This window comes from Chanodichthys erythropterus, chromosome 10 (genome assembly GCF_024489055.1).
Source record: "Chanodichthys erythropterus isolate Z2021 chromosome 10, ASM2448905v1, whole genome shotgun sequence".
In the NCBI taxonomy this organism is placed as follows: domain Eukaryota; kingdom Metazoa; phylum Chordata; class Actinopteri; order Cypriniformes; family Xenocyprididae; genus Chanodichthys; species Chanodichthys erythropterus.
Genome location: NC_090230.1, coordinates 36,958,300 through 36,980,866, shown reverse-complemented (window position 1 = coordinate 36,980,866; position 22,567 = coordinate 36,958,300). Strand labels below are relative to the sequence as shown.

At 41.7% G+C, this 22,567-nt stretch overlaps 2 protein-coding genes and 1 pseudogene across 2 annotated transcripts; all 3 read right to left on the bottom strand.

Annotated features, from left to right (window-relative positions):
• Positions 1-358: 358 nt before the first annotated feature.
• On the bottom strand, positions 359-1,384 carry LOC137029503 (trace amine-associated receptor 13c-like). The gene has a single exon (XM_067399109.1). It carries the CDS (start codon positions 1,361-1,363, stop codon positions 359-361), a length of 1,005 nt encoding a protein of 334 aa, XP_067255210.1. The 5' UTR covers positions 1,364-1,384.
• Positions 1,385-9,320: 7,936 nt separating this feature from the next.
• On the bottom strand, positions 9,321-10,374 carry LOC137029502 (trace amine-associated receptor 13c-like; annotated as a pseudogene).
• Positions 10,375-14,467: 4,093 nt separating this feature from the next.
• On the bottom strand, positions 14,468-15,406 carry LOC137029501 (trace amine-associated receptor 13c-like). The gene has a single exon (XM_067399108.1). The coding sequence runs from the start codon at positions 15,404-15,406 to the stop codon at positions 14,468-14,470; it is 939 nt and encodes a 312-aa protein (XP_067255209.1).
• Between the last annotated feature and the right edge of the window lie 7,161 nt (positions 15,407-22,567).

Sequence of the window (22,567 nt, the reverse complement as noted above, 5' to 3'; positions counted from 1 at the left end):
TCACTTTTTCTAACATACAGTGATGGGAAAAAAAGGTACAGATATACAGACTCAAAACTCAGAACACATGTGCAGTGCAGCTATAGAACTACCACTAAAAACTCATTGGGTTAAAGGCACATTTATATTATTTATGTAGGTAACTATTTATATTAGAATATTAGAGTTTGAATATAAAGAATTTATATTACCACAGCGAATTGTGATCAAAGATTGATTTGGGCCATAACTATTGCTTGAAATAATAAAGTTCTACCAGAAAGACTCGGGTAGACTGATGATTTGTGACTCTTGAGTCTACACAATAAGCCAACACAAAACAATTGAACAACTTTGTCAAGTTTGCCTACCAGTTTAATTACAATTGATGTTCTGTAAAAATATTGACCAGAGAGGATGCTGGCTGAAATATTTTCAGAGTTAAGATGTGTTTAACTGTCTTCTTAAACCAAGAGTAAAAAAAAGCATAGACCAGAGGATTCAGACCTGAGTTTGTGTACACGACCCATGTCAAAACATTTATGTTTGTGGAAGAACTTACTAATATAGAGCAGATATAGTACGGAATCCAGCACAGCAGATAAACTGTCACAATGATTCCTAATGTCAGAGCAGCTTTGCTCTCAGATTTCCTCCTCACTGAACCTTCCATTACACATTTACCACCCTTTAGAGAGTTTATAACTTTCACTTGCTTATGTACAACATGGAAAATCCGCAAATATAAAGTTATGATCAGGATACAAGGAGACAGAAAGGACAAAATCAGATCAATGACACTCCAGGCATAAGTAATTATAATGGAGCAATCGCCGTAACACACATTTGATCTGTGTGTGGTGTTAAAATAACCATTATTAATTATAAGGGTTGTGTTATAAGCTGAGGAGCAAAACCAACACAAACAGATGCTTATTAAAGTTTTAGTCATTGTTATTTTCTGTGGGTACAGTAAAGGGTGACACACAGCCACATAACGATCAACAGCAATTAACACTAAATTAATAAGAGATGCTAAAATAATCAGATTGATGATTATAGTAAACAACCCACATACATTGTTTCCAAAGTACCAACATGTCTCAATCAGTTTAATGGCTTCTGTGGGTATCACAATAAGTCCAACAAGCAGGTCAGCCACAGCCAGAGAGAGAATGAGCAGATTTGTTGGAGTGTGAAGCTTCTTGAAGTGAGAGATGGAGATGATCACCAGCAGGTTCAGAAACACAGTCCATGCTGACAGCAATGAAAAAAACACATACATGATGTTGTATTCATGTCTGGAGCGTTTCCCCTTGATACATGATGAGTTTATGGCAGGAAAGCAGTATTGAGTCTCATTATCCTCTGTCTCATAGGCCATGAGTGAGTCTCCGAGTTTGTTCTGCTCTCTTTATTTGTTGTTTCATTTATACAATGTCTAGATCAGACTGATCAGCCCATCTACCGCCCACTCTGATGCTGCATAATGTTGTAATTACTTAATCATTGTATGTATTTGTGGTGAGGGGGGCGTGGTTCAACGAGGTCTGAATTGTAACACTCCTTTATTAAAAGCAATTGTGGTAATTCTGTCTAATCGCTTTTTAAAAAAAAAAAAAAAAAAAAAAAAAAACTATTTTGTTCTAAATGCACATTTGTCTAGTTTGTAACCATTACGAAAGCCACCAATACTTATGACCCCATTATGAAACAAATTTTAAGTCATGACAACATAAATTACTTTGCTTGAAAATTGAGGCAATCAGTTTCCTCACTTTTTCTAACATACAGTGATGGGAAAAGGTACAGATATACAGACTCAGAACTCAGAACACATGTGCAGTGCAGCTATAGAACTACCACTAAAAACTCATTGGGTAAAAGGCACATTTATATTATTTATGTAGGTAACTATATATATTAGAATATTAGAGTTCGAATATAAGGAATTTATATTACCAAAGCAAATTGCGGTCAAAAATTGATTTGGGCCATAATTATCGCTTGAAATAATAAAGTTCTACCAGAAAGACTTGGGAGGCAAGATAATGTAACACTGATATTTATTACCAAAAAGCAAGCAAAATATAAAGGTTAAAGTTCTTTGGTGTAGGCCCCGTCCGTAGCTCAAGTCCTGAGGGTTGCAGACTTTGCGTTTCCTGCCTGAAGCTGAAGGCAGGGGTGTAGCTGACCCCACGGGAGTATGGACGGGGATCATCCTGGTGGTGGTGGGGAGGATGGAGGTGAAAGTTTGCGACAGCATCTGCGAACACAGACAAGTGTAAGTACCAATCTTTTATACTCCAAGTGTTAGATAATGTTTGGTTAGATCTGAGCTAATAAGTGACGTAACATTTGAGTCTTCCCAGCAGAACTTGTGCTAGAGCTTCATTTCGGAAACACAGACCATGCTGATAGCAATTATAAAAACATAAATGATATTTCACTCATGACTTGAGTCTCATAGGCCATGAGTGAGTCTCCTCTTGTTAGGAATTTGTTCTACTCTCCTTAATGTCCTTTCATTTATACAGTGTCTGGATCAGATTGACCAACCCATCTACCACCCACTATGATAATGATGCATAATGATTTGATTATTTAATTATTTATTATTATTATTTTAAAACTTGTTTAGGTACATAATAATGTGATTTTTTATAAATAAATAAATAATATTATTCTCTTTCAGATGTTTTACTCCTCTTGTTATAAGCCATTTTCAACATTCACTTTGTGATTTTACATCTAAACCATGCACTATATGATAATATATCTAACCCTTAAACAGTTCTGTATGACTGTCCTCTATTTGTCATTATGTTTTTGATTTATGATAACACATGAAAGAATGAAGATGAAGAATAAAGTACATAATACTTTATCATTTATTCCAGTAGACTGATGATTTGTGACTCTTGCTGTCACGGAGACGAACCCCGTGATTCCCTCCGCTGGCCAGCAGAGGGCTCCATCCCCGGAATACTGACATTCACGCATCCACTCACTCACTTACACTGACGCACACTACATTTCCCATAAGCCCCGTACCTTGGACTCTGATCATCCGCCAGCTGCAGCTGGTTAGGACTGTTATTTAAGCTGCCAGTTCTCACAGATCTACGCGAAGTCTTGATCATTGCCCCGGCTGTCATTACTAAGCGTTTATACCCTGTTTGCTTTTCTGTTGCCATTCTTGTCTGTTTACCGTCTACTGATTCTCCGCTGCCTGCCTACTGACCCCGCCTGTTTCCCTGGACTGTGATACTTGCCTGTGACCCTGACCTACTGCCTGTCTCTGACCACGATACTGTCTGTTCTACGTTGTTGTGTTTGCTGTTTCTGATCCCCGCCTGTACGACTCTGCATCTCTCATTAAAGCTTGCAAATGGATCCCTTGTCGAGTGATGACTCACAACAGAAGACTTCGCCGTTACACGATCCAGCAGCTTACGATCATCTGTATGCCAACATGGCTGCACAGGCAAGTCAGATCGCCGCTAACCAGCACCAATTGAACCGTTTGACTTCCGTAACGGAGGAACTGGTCAAGGCCATTCAGAGTATCCATAGCACTACCGCCACGACGCCACCACCCGCAGCGGTCGCCATTACCCATGCGGCTGAAACGCCGTCTCATGTCAATCCTCGCCTAGCGTTCCCTGAGAAGTTTGATGGTGACGCAACCAAATGTAAAGGCTTTCTGCTCCAGTGCTCCCTCTTTGTCGAACAACAACCCGCACTTTATACTACAGAGACTGGTAAGATCGCCTTTGTTTGCTCGCTTTTAACGGGAAAGGCTTTAGACTGGATTACGGCTGTATGGCGCACTGACGGGACCGCGTTCGCCACATTCCAAGAATTCCTCGAACGATTCCGCCAGGTCTTTGATCACCCCAGAGAGGGGAAGGGAGCAGGCGATCGCCTGTTAGAGTTGTCGCAAGGGAGGTTAACGGCCGCCGAATACGCCATGAACTTTCGGACTCTAGTGGCACAGACAAACTGGATTAATGATACACTCAAGGTCTTGTTTCGGAAGGGTCTTTCACACGAACTGCAGACTGAGCTCGCTTGCCGCGATGAGGGCAGGGACCTCAACAGTTTGATCGATCTGGCCATTAACATTGACAATCTGCAACGCACACGTCGCGTAAGTTCACGACGCCCTTTACCAGCTGTATCAACTTGCCACGAAGAAACCCCTGAACCCATGCAGGTTAATACCTACCATTTGTCTGCTGAGGAGAGAAATCGCCGCCTCACCAACCGTCTGTGTTTGTACTGCGGATTACCTGGTCACCAACAGATCTCATGCCCCTCACGTCCATCGTCGGCTGTCGCTAAATCGGTGAGTGCCACATTAAGCTCTGTCAGTTCCATATTCTGTGTAACTGTTCCAATCATTTTATGGATTAATGGAGTTCGTGTGGTTACCGCTGCCTTATTGGATTCAGGGGCAGCTGGTAATTTCATTTCCGAGGAATTTGCCAGAACTAATAACATGTCTCTAATACCATGTTCAACTTCTCTCACTGTAGCCACGATAGATGGGCGCCCCCTGGGGTCCGGACTGATTACCCACTTAACAGAGAAATTCCCGATGTCAACCGGCCTCCTCCATAAAGAACATATTCAATTCTACGTTCTTCCTGTATCTACAACTCCAGTCATCCTAGGATTACCCTGGCTCCGGCTCCATGACCCACAGATCTCATGGAGAGAGGGACAGATCACCAGATGGAGCGCTCAATGTCAAGAATCATGTCTTTCCACGATCACTCCCCTGCCAGTTCATGCTGTCTGTGTCAACCCGGAGGTTCCAGTCGTTCCCAACCTGCCTAGGGAGTACTACGACCTCGCCATGGCTTTCAGTAAAGAACAAGCTAACACTCTACCACCACATCGTAGACATGATTGTGCCATTGAACTTCTCCCAGGTCACTCGCCTCCCAGGGGCCGTATCTTTCCACTGTCCCAACCAGAGTCTGAGGCCATGGCCAAATATATCAAGGAGGAATTAGAGAAAGGATTTATACGTCCGTCTACCTCACCCGCATCCGCGGGCTTCTTCTTCGTGTGGAAAAAGGATGGGGGCCTGCGCCCATGCATCGACTATAGGGGTCTCAACGAAATCACCGTGAAATTCCGGTACCCGCTTCCTCTGGTGCCATCAGCTCTTGAACAGCTACGAACTGCACAATACTTCACCAAACTGGATTTACGCTGTGCCTACAATCTGATCCGTATCAGGGAGGGAGATGAGTGGAAGACGGCATTCTCAACCACCAATGGGCACTACGAATACCGGGTTATGCCGTTCGGTCTGGTCAATAGTCCTTCGATCTTCCAGGCCTTCGTTAACGATATATTCAGGGATATGCTGGACAGGTCAGTAATTGTGTACATTGACGATATTCTTATCTATTCCAACACCATTGACGAACACATTCAACATGTCAGAGCAGTGCTGCAATGCTTAATTGACCAACAACTTTATGCCAAAGCGGAGAAGTGCGAGTTCCACACCACGTCTACTGCCTTCCTTGGATACATCATCAGCCCAGAGGGGGTCGCCATGGATGAAAGTAAAGTCAAAGCCGTCCTCAACTGGCCCGAACCTAATACCCTGAAGGAGTTACAGCGCTTCCTAGGATTCGCCAACTTTTATCGTCGGTTCATCCGAAACTTCAGCACGGTGGTCAGCCCACTCACTTCCATGGTCAGGAAAGGCGTTCATCGTCTCATGTGGTCAGACGCAGCCCATCAGGCCTTCCAAGAGATCAAACAGCGCTTTGTCACCGCACCTATACTCCGTCACCCTGATCCTTCGATCCCCTTCATTCTAGAAGTGGATGCTTCGAATACTGGAGTGGGGGCTGTTCTCTCCCAGCGGCAGGGGCCCACGTCTAAACTCCACCCCTGTGCCTTCTACTCACCGTCATAGATCGGTTCTCCAAAGCCTGTCGTCTGATTCCTCAGCCTAAACTTCCCACGGCCATGCAGACCGCTGAATTACTGTGTCATTGGGTCTTCCGCCTCTACGGATTACCCGAAGACATCGTCTCAGATCGTGGTCCACAGTTCACGTCCCGGTTATGGAAAGCCTTCTTTCAAGCTCTGGACATCAACGTCAGCCTAACTTCGGGCTATCACCCTCAAGCCAACGGACAAACCGAAAGGTTGAATCAAGAACTCACTCGCTTCCTAAGAACATACTGCAGCCAGAACCAGGAGGATTGGTCTCGCTACCTTCTATGGGCAGAATACGCTCAGAATTCCGTGCTCTGGTCAGATGAAACAATGCAAAACGTTATTTTTGGCGTAAAAGCAACACAGCTCATCACCCTGAACACACCATCCCAACTGTCAAACATGGTGGTGGCAGCATCATGGTTTTGGCCTGCTTTTATTCAGCAGGGACAGGGAAGATGGTTAAAATTGATGGGAAGATGGATGGAGCCAAATACAGGACCATTCTGGAAGAAAACCTGATGGAGTCTGCAAAAGACCTGAGACTGGGACTGAGATTTGTCTTCCAACAAGACAATGATCCAAAACATAAAGCAAAATCTACAATGGAATGGTTCAAAAATAAACATATCCAGGTGTTAGAATGGCCAAGTCAAAGTCCAGACCTGAATCCAATCGAGAATCTGTGGAAAGAACTGAAAACTGCTGTTCACAAACGCTCTCCATCCAACCTCACTGAGCTCGAGCTGTTTTGCAAGGAGGAATGGGCAAAAATTTCAGTCTCTCGATGTGCAAAACTGATAGAGACATACCCCAGGCGACTTACAGCTGTAATCGCAGCAAAAGGTGGCGCTACAAAGTATTAACTTAAGGGGGCTGAATAATTTTGCACGCCCAATTTTTCAGTTTTTGATTTGTTAAAAAAGTTTGAAATATCTAATAAATTTCGTTCCACTTCATGATTGTGTCCCACTTGTTGTTGATTCTTCACAAAAAATTACAGTTTTATATCTTTATGTTTGAAGCCTGAAATGTGGCAAAAGGTCGCAAAGTTCAAGGGGGCCGAATACTTTCGCAAGGCACTGTATATATCAATAAATAATTCAAATGTAAGTACTCTGAAAAAGAAAGTATAAAAATCGAGTGTCTGTAGAGACCTCTCACGACTGTTTTAAAGACAGCTCATTATTTCCATTCACTCCACCCCCTTCCTTCTGGGCTCCTTCCAAAGCCATGCCCCCAAAACGCATGAACGCGTGACTCCGACCACTGAGCTGGAAGACGCATTATTTACCTGAGACGAGCGGAGAGGAAGGAGCACAGTGCATGTAGTGACATCATGTCAGAATCACATGTAATAAAAATAACCTTATAATTATGAAGATAAACAAACAATATGTATTTTAGTACTCACTATCAAGCTAGCATATTGATATTGGTAAAGTTTAAAATATATATTTTTTGATTCGCTAACAAGCTAGTTATCTATAAGGCAAAGCTAAAAACAGGTTGCATGATACACGTTTTTCCATTACCATCATTTACACTTTGATGAAGATGAATTTCGTGTAAGATTCATAACATATACGTTGTTCGACAGATAAACAGAGTAACATACACTCAAATATCAACTCACAACTGCATTGCAGACACAAAATGATAACACACACATACAACAAAGTGTGTACGACACACACAGATACAAGATAAAGACATCAGTAAACATAGGTAGAGAATATAAAAACAAAACAAAGGCGAAAAAAAACGTGCAGGTAAACTTACAGGTGAACATGGTAAAAGAGTTAGACAGAGGGTAAATATAGTTCTAAGAAAAGTTCCTAGATGCGGAGTAACGTTAGGCCTACTATCTGTTAAACATGTATTTAGTTATCTAAAGCAAAATTATGCACAATTCAACACTATAGCTATCATCTTGAGCTAGGCCTATAGATTATTTATAGTCTCTACAACGGCTCGCTGAGTAATGTTATGTTAGCTATATTACGCAGCTACGTGTGCTAATGACACATGCTTCATGAAAAAATAAACAAAAAAATATGTATGATCAAAATACAAAAAGAAAGATTTACCTGTCCAGCAGAAATAAAGCCATCAAGGAGTCACTTTTCAGCCCCTTGAGTCCCCTCAGTTCTCGCCATCGCTGGAAAGCCACGCCGATATTAACTCGCGTTTTATTTCTTTGTTTATCCAAAGACTTTTTGTTCATTGCCTTTTCTTGTACTGTTACTGTCTTTCCTTTTTTGCCTGGTTTTTCTTCACTAACTGCATAGGTCGGTACTGTGAATTTTGCTTGCTGTTTCTCTGCCATTGTTTTGATATTCCTAGGATCGCGTGCCTCTTGAATTCCCCAAATCAAACGTGCGCGCGCAAGTGGGCAGGTCATGTGTGGCAAAAGGTTGGTTGCCATGGTTGCGAGAGAGTGACAGTCGCCTAAGCCAATCCTGTGTTTCGTCCCGAATGGAAATAATGAGCTGTGTTTAATACAGATTAAACGGTCTAGAGTCACTCGATTTTTATACTCTTTTTATCAGAGTACTTACATTTTAATTATGCATGGATATATGTAGAAAGTTTAAACAGATTTGGAACAAAATTTCTTACCTACCCTGCCTTTAATACTTATTTAATAATTCACTACAGCAATACATTAAAACCAATAAACTAATGCAAAAGTCATATGCATTTTTATATAAAATTACAAAAAGGTAAAAGTGTGTAAACTGGTAAAGCCAACTGGAAAATTTATCAAAAACAATTTTTTACATTAATGTTAGCTTTGTTTGGCTCATAAAAAACATTAGAGGTGATGGTTAGTTCAAGTATTCCATTAATTTATTCACATCAATTTATATGAAACAACAAATAGCAAACATTACATCAACTTACTTGATAAGTTGCATTAAGATACATTAAGTTACATTAAGATAACCCGCATTACATTTCATGTTTTTATTGATAGGCTCCACTGTTAATTTTATTGGTGTAACTCCAAACTTTGAATTCATTTTGGGTGAATTTGACAGATGTTTTAACCCTTGAGGCAGGTTATAAGCCATTTTAATCATTCAACTTTGTGATGAACCACCATAATATGCTTGACCTGTATACATAGTTCTATGTGACTACATGACATGAAAGTGAAGCATGAAGTACATAACATACATTTATCATGTATTTCAGTAGAGTAGAAAACTTGCATCAGTGTGAGAATTATACAGCAATCCTAAATACTATTAAGATGAAGTGTAAATTACAAAGATAAACAGATTATCTACCTTTACGACTTAATAACAGTATTGCAGTTTATGTGAATTAATGTGATTGCTCTCATAGTTTTACCTATTTAATTACAATTGATGTTCTGTAAAGATATTGACCAGAGAGGATGCTGGCTGAAATATTCTCAGAGTTAAACACATCTTAAACAGTCTTTTTAAACCAGGGATAAAATAAAGCATAGATAAGAGGATTCAGACCTGAGTTTGTGTACACGACCCATGTCAAAACATTTATGGTTGTGGAAGAGGTTACTGATATAGAACAGATATAGTACGGAATCCAGCATAGCAGATAAACTGTTACAATGATTCCTAATGTTAGAGCAGCTTTGCTCTCAGATTTCCTCCTCACTGAACATTCCATTACACATTTTCCATTCATCAGAGAGTTTATAACTTTCACTTGCTGACGTACTACATGAAAAATCCTCAAATATGAAGTTATGATTAGGAAACATGGAAAAATAAAAGACATTAACAGATCAGTGATTCTCCAGGCAAAACCCATAATAACAGAACACTCTCCATAACACATGTCTGTTCTGAGTGAAGGGTCAAAATATCCGTTATTAATTACAGAGGCAGTGTTACAAACTGAGGAGCAAACCCAGCTCAGACAGATGCTTATGCAGTTTTAGTTGTGGTTATTTTCTGTGGGTACAGTAAAGGGTGACACACAGCCACACAACGATCAATAGCTATTAAAACTAAATTACCGAGAGATGTAGAAAGAAGCACCGCAATAAATAATAAATAGAGTCCACAAAAAGTGTCTCCGAAGTACCAACATGTCTCAATCAGCCTGGTGCCCTCAATGGGCATAGCAAGTCCCATAAGCAGGTCAGAAACTGCCAGAGAGAGAATGATCTGGTTTGTTGGAGTGTGAAGCTTCTTGAAGTGAGAGATGGAGATGATCACCAGCAGGTTCAGAAACACAGTCCATACTGACAGCAATGATACAAATACATACATAATATTGTTCATGTCTTGAGCGTTTTCCCTTGATACATGATGAGTTGATGGCAGGAAAGCAGTATTGAGTCTCATGATCCTCTGTCTCATAGGCCATGAGTGAGTCTCCTCCTGTTAGGAGTTTGTTCTGCTCTCCTTACTGTCCTTTCATTTATACAGTTTTAGGATCAGACTGGCCAACCCATCTACCGCCCATGAGTAGAATTTTAGATCCAAATTTAACTTTTAACTACAAAAAATGTAGCAACGTTATACTTTCTCTGTTGCAGTCTATTTGTTTTACAAATATACCCTCTGGGCTAAAACTTCAAATCTTCGGCCAAGATTGCCTATATATATATATATATATATATATATATATATATATATATATATATATATATATATCAAAGTTTAGTGAGAATACAAAACATCTAGAGTCACAACACACACACAGTGAGGATGTTTTACACAGACAGAGGGTGACTTAAATGGGAGTATATGACTGTATAAAAGTAATTTCCAGGAACAGAAACTGAATAAAGTAGCTAATCAAATGTAAAACAACATTGCATATAATTTTTACTGCATATATTAAATAAAAATTAATCACTATTAATTATTAATTATTAATTAAAGCTGCTGTAGGTAACTTTTGTAAAAAAATATTTTTTACATATTTGTTAAACCTGACATTATGTCCTGACAGTAAAATATGACACAGATAATCTGTGAAAAAAATCAAGCTCCTCTGGCTCCTCCCAGTGGTCCTATTGCCATTTGCAGAAATACACCGCTCCCGGTAAGAAACAACCAATCAGAGCCAGGAGGAGTGCTTTAGCAGTGTCAATCAATCAAGCTCGCGTGCGCGCTGATCTCACCCCTCCCATGCACAGCGCCAGCGCATACAGGCTTCAAGATTACCGGTGTGCTGCAGCTTTGCTTATGGCGAAATAAAACGATGTTATATGCAAAGGACCACCCTGAAATCTACAAGAAACCATGCCATACATAATTTGTCAGTCCCGTTTTGAAATTATCTTAGTTGTGTAGTTCTTAAAAAAATCAAACAAATCAAGCAGGGATAGCTCCCTCCACCTCAGAAAAGCCGCTCCGATATTTACCCTCGTTTTATTTCGGGCTCTATCTAATTCTTTCTTTTTGGCTTTTTTATCATCGTCATCTGTCTTTTTCTTTTTACCCGTCTTTATTTTATGAGCAGGTGCCACTCGAGGAATTGGCAGTTTGGATTGTTTTCCCGCCATAAGCAAAGCTGCAGCACACCGGTAATCTTGAAGCCTGTATGCGCTGGCGCTGTGCATGGGAGGGGTGAGATCATCGCGCACGCGAGCTTGATTGACACTGCTAAGACACTCCTCCTGGCTCTGATTGGCTGTTTCTTACCGGGAGCGGTGTATTTCTGCAAATGGCAATAGGACCACTGGGAGGAGCCAGAGGAGCTTGATTTTTTTCACAGATTATCTGTCTCATATTCTACTGTCAGGACATAATGACAGGTTTAACAAATATGTAAAACAATTGCTGTGTAAATGTACCCTGAGTCTCCATAGTTTTCCTTGTTAGTTACAATGATGACTAATCACCTTCACCTGTTTCTTGTTAGCCTCTTACCCAGTGTATTTATACCCTTTATACTTCAGCTCTAAAGCTGTTATGTTCCAGGTATTGTTGCATGTATTAATACATAACGTTTACAGGTACAAAACGTACATTTCTGGATAGATTTTGAATTGTACAATATTGACAACATTTAAACGGAAATGTATTTACGTTAAACGTAATTATTAGAGCTTTTCACACAGCACTTAACACTGTATTTCAGTCATTCTAAACACCGATTTTAACCCCAGGTAAAGGAACATTTCACACTTGTAATTTAGAAGCGGGTTAGCACCCTGACCCGCATTGTGGTGCCTACTTTGTACAGTGTAATGATGCAGTGTTAGAATGTTAAGACTAGATGCTTAGCAACGGATAACCTTTAAAGTGTCTCATATTCACATGCTTTAGACAATCACAGAAACACTGCGCGTTGTATATAAACAGTAAATTCACTGTTTGAGAGGAAAAATGTCAAATGCTGACAGAGAACATGGCCATTTTGAGTGAAGAAGAGACCGTTTCATTCTTACCCTTATAAGTAAAAATTCCCATTCACTATAAACTCAGTAGTACAGTTGGCAATACAGTATGCACAATGCTAGAGCTAGCTAGCCTATGTAAAGAAGTTGCATGCTCCGTTTATCCAATCAGTGACAATGACACCGCAAATATCCAAATAAGAATGTTAACCCAGGGTTACTTGAAAAACCCTGAATGGAGCCATAATAAATATATATATATATATATTTATTTATTTTATTTATTTATTTGTTTTTTGATAATGTAGCAACGCAAATCATGAAGGTTGTAGCTATTAAACTGTGTCCTAAATGACTATTTTGGTCACATAATATTAAATTTGACTTTAGTTCAGCGCACTTTGCAAAATATGGTGTGGGCCTATCACAAAGGTCACATGGTTGTTGTTGTTGTTGTTTCATACAAGCAATGACAAGTATCTTATTTACTTCAAATAACAGACAGTAATAAATCTTCTAAGAAATGAATTACAGTAAACTCAGAAGACCAATCATTATTGTTATAGTTTGTTATTGAGCAAATGTGCCTCTGAGGGTGCTGTTAACACCTGTGCTGAATGGTGAGATGATCCATTCATTAAAGGTGTGAACAAAAACACAGGTAAACACACACAGAGAACGCACTGATGCTCATTAATCAGGGGTCAGTTAAATGATGTATTTTAGTTTAAGTCTAAGTAAAACCTTCACTCAACAATTAGCTACACAAGTTTACAAACACTATACAACCTATTGTTACAGATCCCTTGTTCCCCTGGACTCCATTTCCCAGTATCCTCCTGTTCTCCACACCTGCACTCACTTCCCTCGTCATCTCCCCATCATCACGGATCACCTGCACCTGGACTCTCTCATTAACACACCCTTTATATTGCACTCACTCCATTCACTCCTTGTCGGTTCTCTGTTGTGTTTAGTGTATGTTTGGTGTTCTTGCCCTGTGTTAATTAAAGTAGTCTTTATACATTGTGGAAATCCGTATCTGCCTCGTCTCTCTACACCAGCATCCTTAACACCTATACAATAGGCTATTAATTAACTTTCCAGTACTGTCTGTGTGATGGCAATTTTACCTTCTAACTTTGATCTCTTTCTCTCTCTCTCTCTCTCTCTCTCTCTTTCTCTCTCTCTCTCTATTTATTTATTGCAGAGTAAAAAAGAATGGCAGACATAAGATTTTATTTGTTTTATTCTTAATTTATTAGTCGTATCTGTAAAATGTATGGTAATGTAATATTACACCAATATTGGTATTAAAACAGCACAAATTAATTTCTAATTCAAGCCAACAAGAAACTTCTGAGTGAAAATTGTTTCCTAGCTTTGTTCAAGTCGTAGTGTGGTGCAGGTGCCAACAATACAGAGAAACACATTCTAACAACAACTTCAAAGAGAACAAATAAATCAAACAAAAAAGTAAATGTTTCAGCTGACAACTGATGATCTTCTCAGCACAATTTAGCAAGATTGGATGTGTTCCTGCATCAACATCCCTGTGAACAAATCATTCACAACTGTAGTGAATAAACTATTATTCTGTCCTTTCATCAGAAGTTGCATTGAAGGGCTGTTTTGATCATTTTGAAATATTTTTGTCTTGAAGCTGAAATATAAAACATTGACATTTTGAATAAATCTTAGGGAAAATGCAACTCAGTTGTTACCATTCTTTCATTTGATGTTTTTTTTTTTTTTTCTCTGTGCCAAGACCATCCTATCAGCACAGCTGTGTTTCTCATGTTATAAAACTCATTCTATGAAGAGAGACACAAAGTGTCTGTATACATTGTTAAATTAAATGTACAGTTCTTACCACAATATAACATGCAACATGTAATATTGGTTATGGTGCATTATATCATCATCAGCACAGATGTTCAAAGAGAGACCACAATTAACCACAATTAAAATTTACAGTTCTTACCAACATAAAATGTAACATGTAATATTATCAGAGGGTGCAGATTAAAAGTTAGCTGTACCATTTTGAAAGCTGAAACACCAACACATTGTGAAATACAGCACTCATGAATGATTATTTATAAAAATGTCCACCAAAGATGATGCTGACTGAAATATCTTAAGTGATATGATGTGTTTAAATTACCTTCTAAACAAGGGGTAAAATAAAGCATAGATTAGAGGATTCAGGCCTGAGTTAATATAGAAGACCCATGTTAGAACATTCACTATTACAGAGGAAATTACTGTATTCCCTGCAAGAGAAAAAATATAGAGAGATAACCAGCAGAGAATATGAATTGCCACAATGATTCCTAATGTCAGAGCAGCTTTGCTCTCAGATTTCCTCCTCACTGAACCTTCCATTACACATTTACCACCCTTCATCAGACAGTTTATAACTTTCACTTGCTGATGTACAACATAAAATATCCTCAAATATAAAGTTATGATCAGGGTGCAAGGAAACATCAAGGACATGAACACATCAGTGACTATCCATGTAAAACTTATCATGACATTACACTCTCCATAACATGCTTCTGTTTTGTGTGATGTGTCAAAACGTCTGTTGCTGCTTGACAAAGCAGTGATATAAGCTGAAGAGCAAAACCAACAAAGACAGATGGTCATTAAGGCTTTAGTTGTGGTTATTTTCTGTGGGTACTGTAAAGGGTTACACACAGCCACATAACGATCAATCGCAATTAAAACTAAATTACCAAGAGATGCTGAGAGAACCACCCCCGTAATTGTCATAAACAGTGCACATAAAGTGTTTCCAAAGTACCAATATGTCTCAATCAGCCTAGTGGCATCTATTGGCATGACAATAAGTCCAATAAGCAGGTCGGCCACAGCCAGAGAGAGAATAATCAGGTTTGTTGGAGTGTGAAGCTTCTTGAAGTGAGAGATGGAGATGATCACCAGCAGGTTCAGAAACACAGTCCATGCTGACAGCAATGATACAAACACGTACATGATATTGTATTCATGTCTGGAGCGTTTTCCCTTGATACATGATGAGTTGATGGCAGGAAAGCAGTATTGAGTCTCATGATCCTCTGTCTCATAGGCCATGAGTGAGTCTTCTCCTGTTAGGAGTTTGCTCTGCTCTCCTTACTGTCCTTTCATTTATACAGTGTCTGGATCAGACTGACCAACCCATATACCGCCCACTCTGAGGCTGCATAATAAAGTTTTTCTTTTAATAGTTCCATCCTTGGCAGTGAAATTGTTGTGGCAACAAGCAATACTCAGTAATACAAAGGAAGTGCAAGGATATGTATAGTTAATATATATATATATATATATAGCATGATATTTTAAAAGTATAGTTACAATGAAAATTAGTTTAATGAAAATCATTTATCATCCACCAAGTAGCCTACCAAATGCATAAAAATTTCTTCAGATGAACACAGAAATATATTTTTAGAAAAGTAATCCATCTCTGTGAGTCCATATAATGCAAGTGAATAGGTTCTGAAATGGTGACGCTCCAGCCATCGTGAAAGCGAGAAATCTGACCCCACTGGATGAATCAATGTCTTAGAAGAGGAAACAAAAGGTTTATGTATAAACTATTCCTCACGACCAACTGTCATAGGTGCGTTCTCAAGTCAAGTTAAAAGTAAAGGAAAGAACATGAAACATATAAACAAAACTGGCTAATGATGCTGGAACTAGCTGTCCAACTGGTCGAGGACCAGATACTAACATGCCCCGAAGTCAGCGAACCCCTGCCTTCTGTCTCTCTCTTACTCCCCTCCCCTGTGCTTTCTCCTTCTCGCTGTTGTCCTGTCTCTATAGTGTAAGGGTGGACCTCCTACAGGAGTTCAGGCTGTTAGGTTTGCAGAGCGACTAAAGAAACTTTATCAGCAAGAAGGTAGAAAACGTCTCGGTTATGTATGTAACCCTCGTTCCCTGAAGGAGGGAATGGAAACGTACGTCAGTAGTGACCGACGAATTGGGATATCGCTAGAGAGCCCTATCAGCTTCGAGTGAACTAAAACAAGCCAATGGAATTGGCGTGCGATATTTGCATAATGTGCACTGCCTCCGACAGGTGTATATTCACGAGTTCACACTTACAAATAATCAGATAGAAAAATGTATGCGTAGTAGTATGCATATTTGGCGTGCTGTCCGAGGAGAGGGCTCTGAGCTCTGTATTTTTGCCCGAACCCAGATTACTCCACCCATTCTGGTTAGTATTCTGGTAACCAGTGCAGGTGTGAGGAGACGGGGTGGTGGAGGGATGCTGTCAAACTGTCGAGGAATATGGGTGAGTCGACCGTGTCTTATATATATGCTTTCACTCGTGCTGATTGGGTAGATATGTTGATTACTGATTGCTGACAGCTGGCCGAGATGACGTGATGATTAGTCAGATTATTTGAACGTTGCTTCTCCCGAATTTCGTTAATAAAACATCATTAAATAGGAAGCAGATGCAATCTGCAACATGAGCTATCCACAAAAGCTGCTTCAGCGTGCTGAACGCCCAAACACGTGATGCAGCGATTGTGCCCATCAGCAGGGACCAGGGAACGACTGCACACAGTAACGCACAGACGAAATGACGTAAAGACGCAGGGTTCTTCTGTGAAGCTCTTTCTGAAGGGGAAATTACAGCTCTCTCGTGCTGAAGCACGCAGGGAATGTCACGATGTGTTCGGGTACACCACTCCCCGAACACAACGCAGGAACCAGCCGAAATCGCAACCGTACAGCGTGCTTTAAATGGGACAACAGCAGTTTAGAGCTCAATGCTCAGGCTCCTGAAGAAGCTTGTGACCTCGCTGCTGTGCTGTCACGCCAACAGAAAGTGCTGTACCACTTCAAAGGCTGTAGAACACTCTGACATTTGTTCAGTCTTGAAAAGCTGAAGTGACCAACTGGTTGGCTCCAAAGCGAAAGACAGAGTGCGATTGCATCTGCTTTCTATTTATATACACCTGTCGGAGGCGGTACGCATTATGTAAATATTGCACGCCAATTCCATTGGCTTGTTTTAGTTCACTTGAAGCTGATAGTGCTCTCTAGCGATATCCCAATTCGTCGGTCACTACTGACTTACATCGAACGTGACCGACTGAAAGGGAACTGTACATTTCTTGTCTATTACCACCCACTGTGACTTATACCAACGACAGAAATAAGTGCAGTTATAATAGCAAAATATGTGGGAGGGCATTGCTATAGTGTGACAATATTGTATTGCAATAGGGAGCACATTAATTTTAATACTAAATGAAAACTAGTTAGCACATCATTTGTAATTGAAAGGGTTTAATGACAATATCTGATTATGGTTACACTTAAAATAATTACAAAATAGATGTAGGAGATAATAAAATCATATAGCATTAATCGTGCTTGTCTGACAGCAGCTCCTTGGAGCGGCCCAGTGCAAGACGTACTGCTAGTAACTCCAGGCAATTGATATGCCAATGCAGTTGAGGCTGCTGAAATAGTTTCAGTGGGGGCGCTGTCCTGCGCTTGAGCGTGCTCGTTCCTCTGTGAGGCGTGCAGTCCGGCGACCGAGTCTAGCTCAAGACCGAGATAAGAGATCCTCTGCCCGGGGGAGAGTTTGCTCTTGTCCCAGTTGACCTGAAGCCCCAACCGGCTGAGGTGAGCTAAAACCACATCCCTGTGTTCGCACAACTGCGCTCGGGAGCTGGCCAGGATCAACCAGTCGTCGAGGTAGTTGAGAATACGAATGCCTTGTTCCTTGAGGGGAACAATGGCCGCCTCCGCAACCTTCGTGAAGATGCGGGACGACAGGGCCAGCCCGAAGGGTAGGACTTTGTACTGATATGCTCGACCCTCAAACGCAAACCATAGGAAGGGTCTGTGGCGAGGCAGAATCGAGACATGAAATTACGCGTCCTTCAGGTCGATCGCTGCAAACCAATCCTGGGGACGGACGCATTCAAAAATGCGCTTCTGTGTGAGCATCTTGAACGGCAACTTGTGAAGGTATCGGTTCAAGATGTGCAGATCCAGGATTGGCCGTAGCCCACCACCCTTCTTTGGTACAATGATGTAGGGGCTGTAGAACCCCGACTTCATATCGGCTGGAGGGACCGGCTCGATTGCATCCTTTGCCAGGAGGACAAGGTGCGTTGTCCAGTGACACCTGAGTGTAGTGGACACCCCTGAAAACTGAAAACCGGGGGACGCCGGGTGAACTGAATCGCATAGCCGAGTCTGATGGTGCGAATGAGCCAGCTGGACGGGCTAGGGAGCACCTTCCACGGTTCCAGACACCGAGCCAGCGGGACCAAAGGCACCACAGATGCACCAGGGGTGGGGCAGCGAGGCAGAGTACGGGGACCCGACTCGGACGGCCTGGGAGCGGCCCGGAGTGTGGTCGGACTCTGCGAGGCAGCAGTGCGTATGGGAGACGGCGCACGGGATGCGGCCTGCACCATCACACTGCCACCTGCTGGCGAAGTAAGAGGGGGCTGCGACTGGCAAGGCCTTTGTGGGGCATCGCACACTGACAGACGTGCCCTCTTGTGACCTGGAGGTTGGGGAAACTGCTATTTTTGTGAAAAAAGTGGGTACCGCTGGTCGGGCGCCCTCGGCGACAAGCGGGCTGAGGCTGAGCCGCCGGCGGCAGGGTGGAGGCAGCAGCGGACCGCCGGAGCATGACATGCTTGATGGCCTCAGTCTGCTTCTGTGCGGTGGAGAACTGTTGGGCGAAGCTCTCCACCGCGTCGCCGAAAAGGCCGACCAGGGACACGGGGGAGTCCAGGAACCGATGTTTGTTGGTTTCCCTCATGTCAGCCAGGGTCAGCCAGAGGTGGCGCTGCTGGACTACAAGCGTAGACATCGCATGACCAACAGAACGTGCTGTCACCTGCGTCGCTCGGAGGGCGAAGTCGGTGGCAGCGCGCAGCTCCCCCAGCAGCTGTTGGTCAATTTCCGATAGCGCTTTTGCTTGGTACACCTGCAAAAGGGCCATGGCATTCAGGGCAGAGGCAGCTTGTCCACAGGCTCTGTAAAATTTCTCCGTCAGTCCTGAGGAGAATTTACAGGCCCGGGACGGGAGACACGGTTCACCACGCCAGCCGGTGGCCATTGGACACAGCTGACCAGTGCGACCGGCCCCGAGGTACCAATCATTGAGCCGAGAGGGCCCGGGACAGGGTGGAGGGGTTCCACCCAGGAGAGCACAGCCATCAACTCGGGATCGGGCTCGGGCGGCGCTACCGTCCCGGAGGGCGGCAGCGAAGCCAAGTCTTCATCTCCCGAGGATTCGGGCTCACCTTCCGATGCTGAGATCGACATCTGATCTGCAGCAGGCACACCAAAGGTAATGGCTGGACAGTCCGTTGAGGGCCCAGTGGAAACCGATGGTGGCACGACGGTTTGCAGTACTGATGAGGCGGCAGGGGCCCGAGGAGCGGTGCTCGGCGGAGAAGCCCTGACGGTGATCCTCAGGTCACCCTGCCTATACGCCGCCGAACCGTCATTCCGGCCGGAGCCGGAAAAAACGTGTAATCGTACACAGCATGTATGAAAAAAAGTTACCTGAGAGATTGAAAGATAAAAAGAGAGAGAGAGAGAGAGAGAGGGCCAGAGAGTGCCCAAGAAAAGCCAAGAATCAAAAAGAGAGCCAGAGCAATAGTTACAATCTTCTTTTATCCCTTCTTTGACCATGTGACTAAAACCCAAAAATGAGACATTCAAACTGACCAATCAGAAGATTAAAACTTCCCCCATTGTACTAAAGGTGTGACCATTTGTAGACCCCCAATGTACACACATCTTGGCCTACAGGCCTTGATCACTATTAGCACCTTTGAGCCTTCCAGCAAAGCAAATGTCTTTGTTCATTTTAAAATATCTTTAGATATTTTCAATTCTTAGCTATACGGAAGATTTTAAATCTCTGTTTCTGTAAATTACATTCTCTAATTGACTTGATTGAAACCTTATTTTTGCATTAAGGATTTGCAGTTAAAACAACTATATAGACAGTTTTATAATTGTAATTATGAAATTGTGTATTTCTATGTTTTAAGTATGTGATATATTTAATTATGTATACCACTGGTAAATATACTAGCTATTTAGACTTTTTGCTATTTGCCTTTAAATCATCCAGACCAAGTCTAAATTCCACTATCATCTAACAGTGATAGTGAATAATCTGGTGATTAAATGAGACCTGCTCACTAAAGATAGGACTCTGAAAGGGAGACTTTCTTTACCACTCGCACTTTTGACATGTTCATCATGTGTTATTTTGTGTTATTCTGTTTTTCCAACAACCCCTTTTCTCATCTTACAATAACACCAAGTTCATCAGTGTTCAAGTATTGAATGGTCACTCAGAGGTTGTTCAGGTGTCCTGCACGCAATGGAGCATCATCAGTGGAATGAATCCCTCACCCATGGAAATTTGAGCTTCCCGGCAAACCAGACCTTCTACTTGAAGGTAACCGAGGACTCCCTACAGGATCAATTAAACCTGCGGCGGACAAAGGTGTTTCTGCAAAGTGTAATGAGACTTCCCTGACATGTTCTGCTCATGCTGACCAACACAACAGACTTGGTACAACCAGTCATTCTACAAAGAGAATACCACCACAGCCGAGTGCAGGTGGAAGCAAACCTGACCAAGAGGATCACAGACATCATGTCCAGCGGCTGCAGCATCCAGTCAGCACAGTACACACCTAAAGGGACTGTGTGACACAGAGATGCATTCTGCTGTACTTTCATCTTAGTGTTCAACCTGCCTTAATGTTATTTCAGGTGATGACTTGACTCCTGCACCCATCAACTGAGACTGCTAGGTGGTGGCCTATGAACACTCTGAAAGCAACACCCAATTTATGGAAGCAGGAAATGTCCAAAAGTGGCCCCTCAGGGACTGATCGAATTTGCCCCAAGGGTCCAGGGGCAGACTGTAAGACTTGATTGTCCTGCTCAGACAAAAACTGAGATCAAGCATCCTGCAATAAAGTAATAAAACTTATCTGGAAAAAAATATCTCAAAGAAGAAGCAAAGGATAATGCCTTGCCTTAACCCCAAAAGGACAACGCCTCCCCCACCACACACACACACACACACACACACACACACACACACACACACACACACACACACACACACACACACACACACACACACACACACACACACCTTCCCTTCCCCCTGACTCAAGTCACTGAAAATTCTTCAAGACATATAATGTAACTTGTGTATCTATTGTTTTTCCTTTTTTTATGTTTGGTATCATTTTAAATGTCTCAGTGCGATTGGTAAAATGGTCTCAATTTCACAGCAGTCACTGGTATTATGAAGAAGATTGAAAACTAAGGGAAATTCTGTCCTCTTTTTGGGTGGTGCCTTTTTTGAAAACCCACTCCTCTTCCCCCAAAACAGGTTTTGGTGTAGTAAATATTTATAACCCTTTCTGTTCTGGTCTGTATATAAGGTAAATTGCAAAGCAGTCATGTGGGATTTTCTGTAGCCAGAGACCCCCATGCAGTGATGGACAAGTGTCTTCGAACACTAGTCCACCACTGTGTGTATATGCATTTCAATTGATGTTATGCATTCATTATTTCTGAATTGGCTTCTAATTGTAAAACTATGAAATTGACATTTTTACTTGACAAATAAAATGTTATATTTGATTTACTCTGGATTCTTCTGAAATCAGTATGACCAGTAGATTATTGGAGTCCATATTTCTGCATAAATCTGCGTCAGGATAGATTAAAACTAAAGGCTCAATGAAATGAGCATGTTGCACATCATGGGAGCTTTTGTTTTTTTTTTTATCAACTGGCTTAGCAAGTTGCAGTATCGTGACTAAGAAAACTGTGTTTTTGTATGAACAAGCATGTGGCGGTTCGACTCAAATGCATTAGTAAACTCTGCACCCTCTGACTAAGACCAGAACTCGCAAGTTTGTGATCATGAAAAGCACTAAAACAGCCGAAGTGACTTTTCTAAGTGATATGGGTCCATAATAAAAGAATAATTGAAAATATGAGATACCCAGAATAATCAAATATCTAAATTAATGCATAACAAATTATTAATTTCTAATTGGAAACACAACCTAAGAATAAGAATCATTTGAAATTGGAGTCAGATTAAACGAGTGAAATTAAGTGAACATTCAGAGGTGCTGAAAAGGCATACACGCGTTAACCTTTGCCCAGGGGTTCCTTACAAGGTCCAAGGAAAAGATAGGGGGTGGGGTCGGC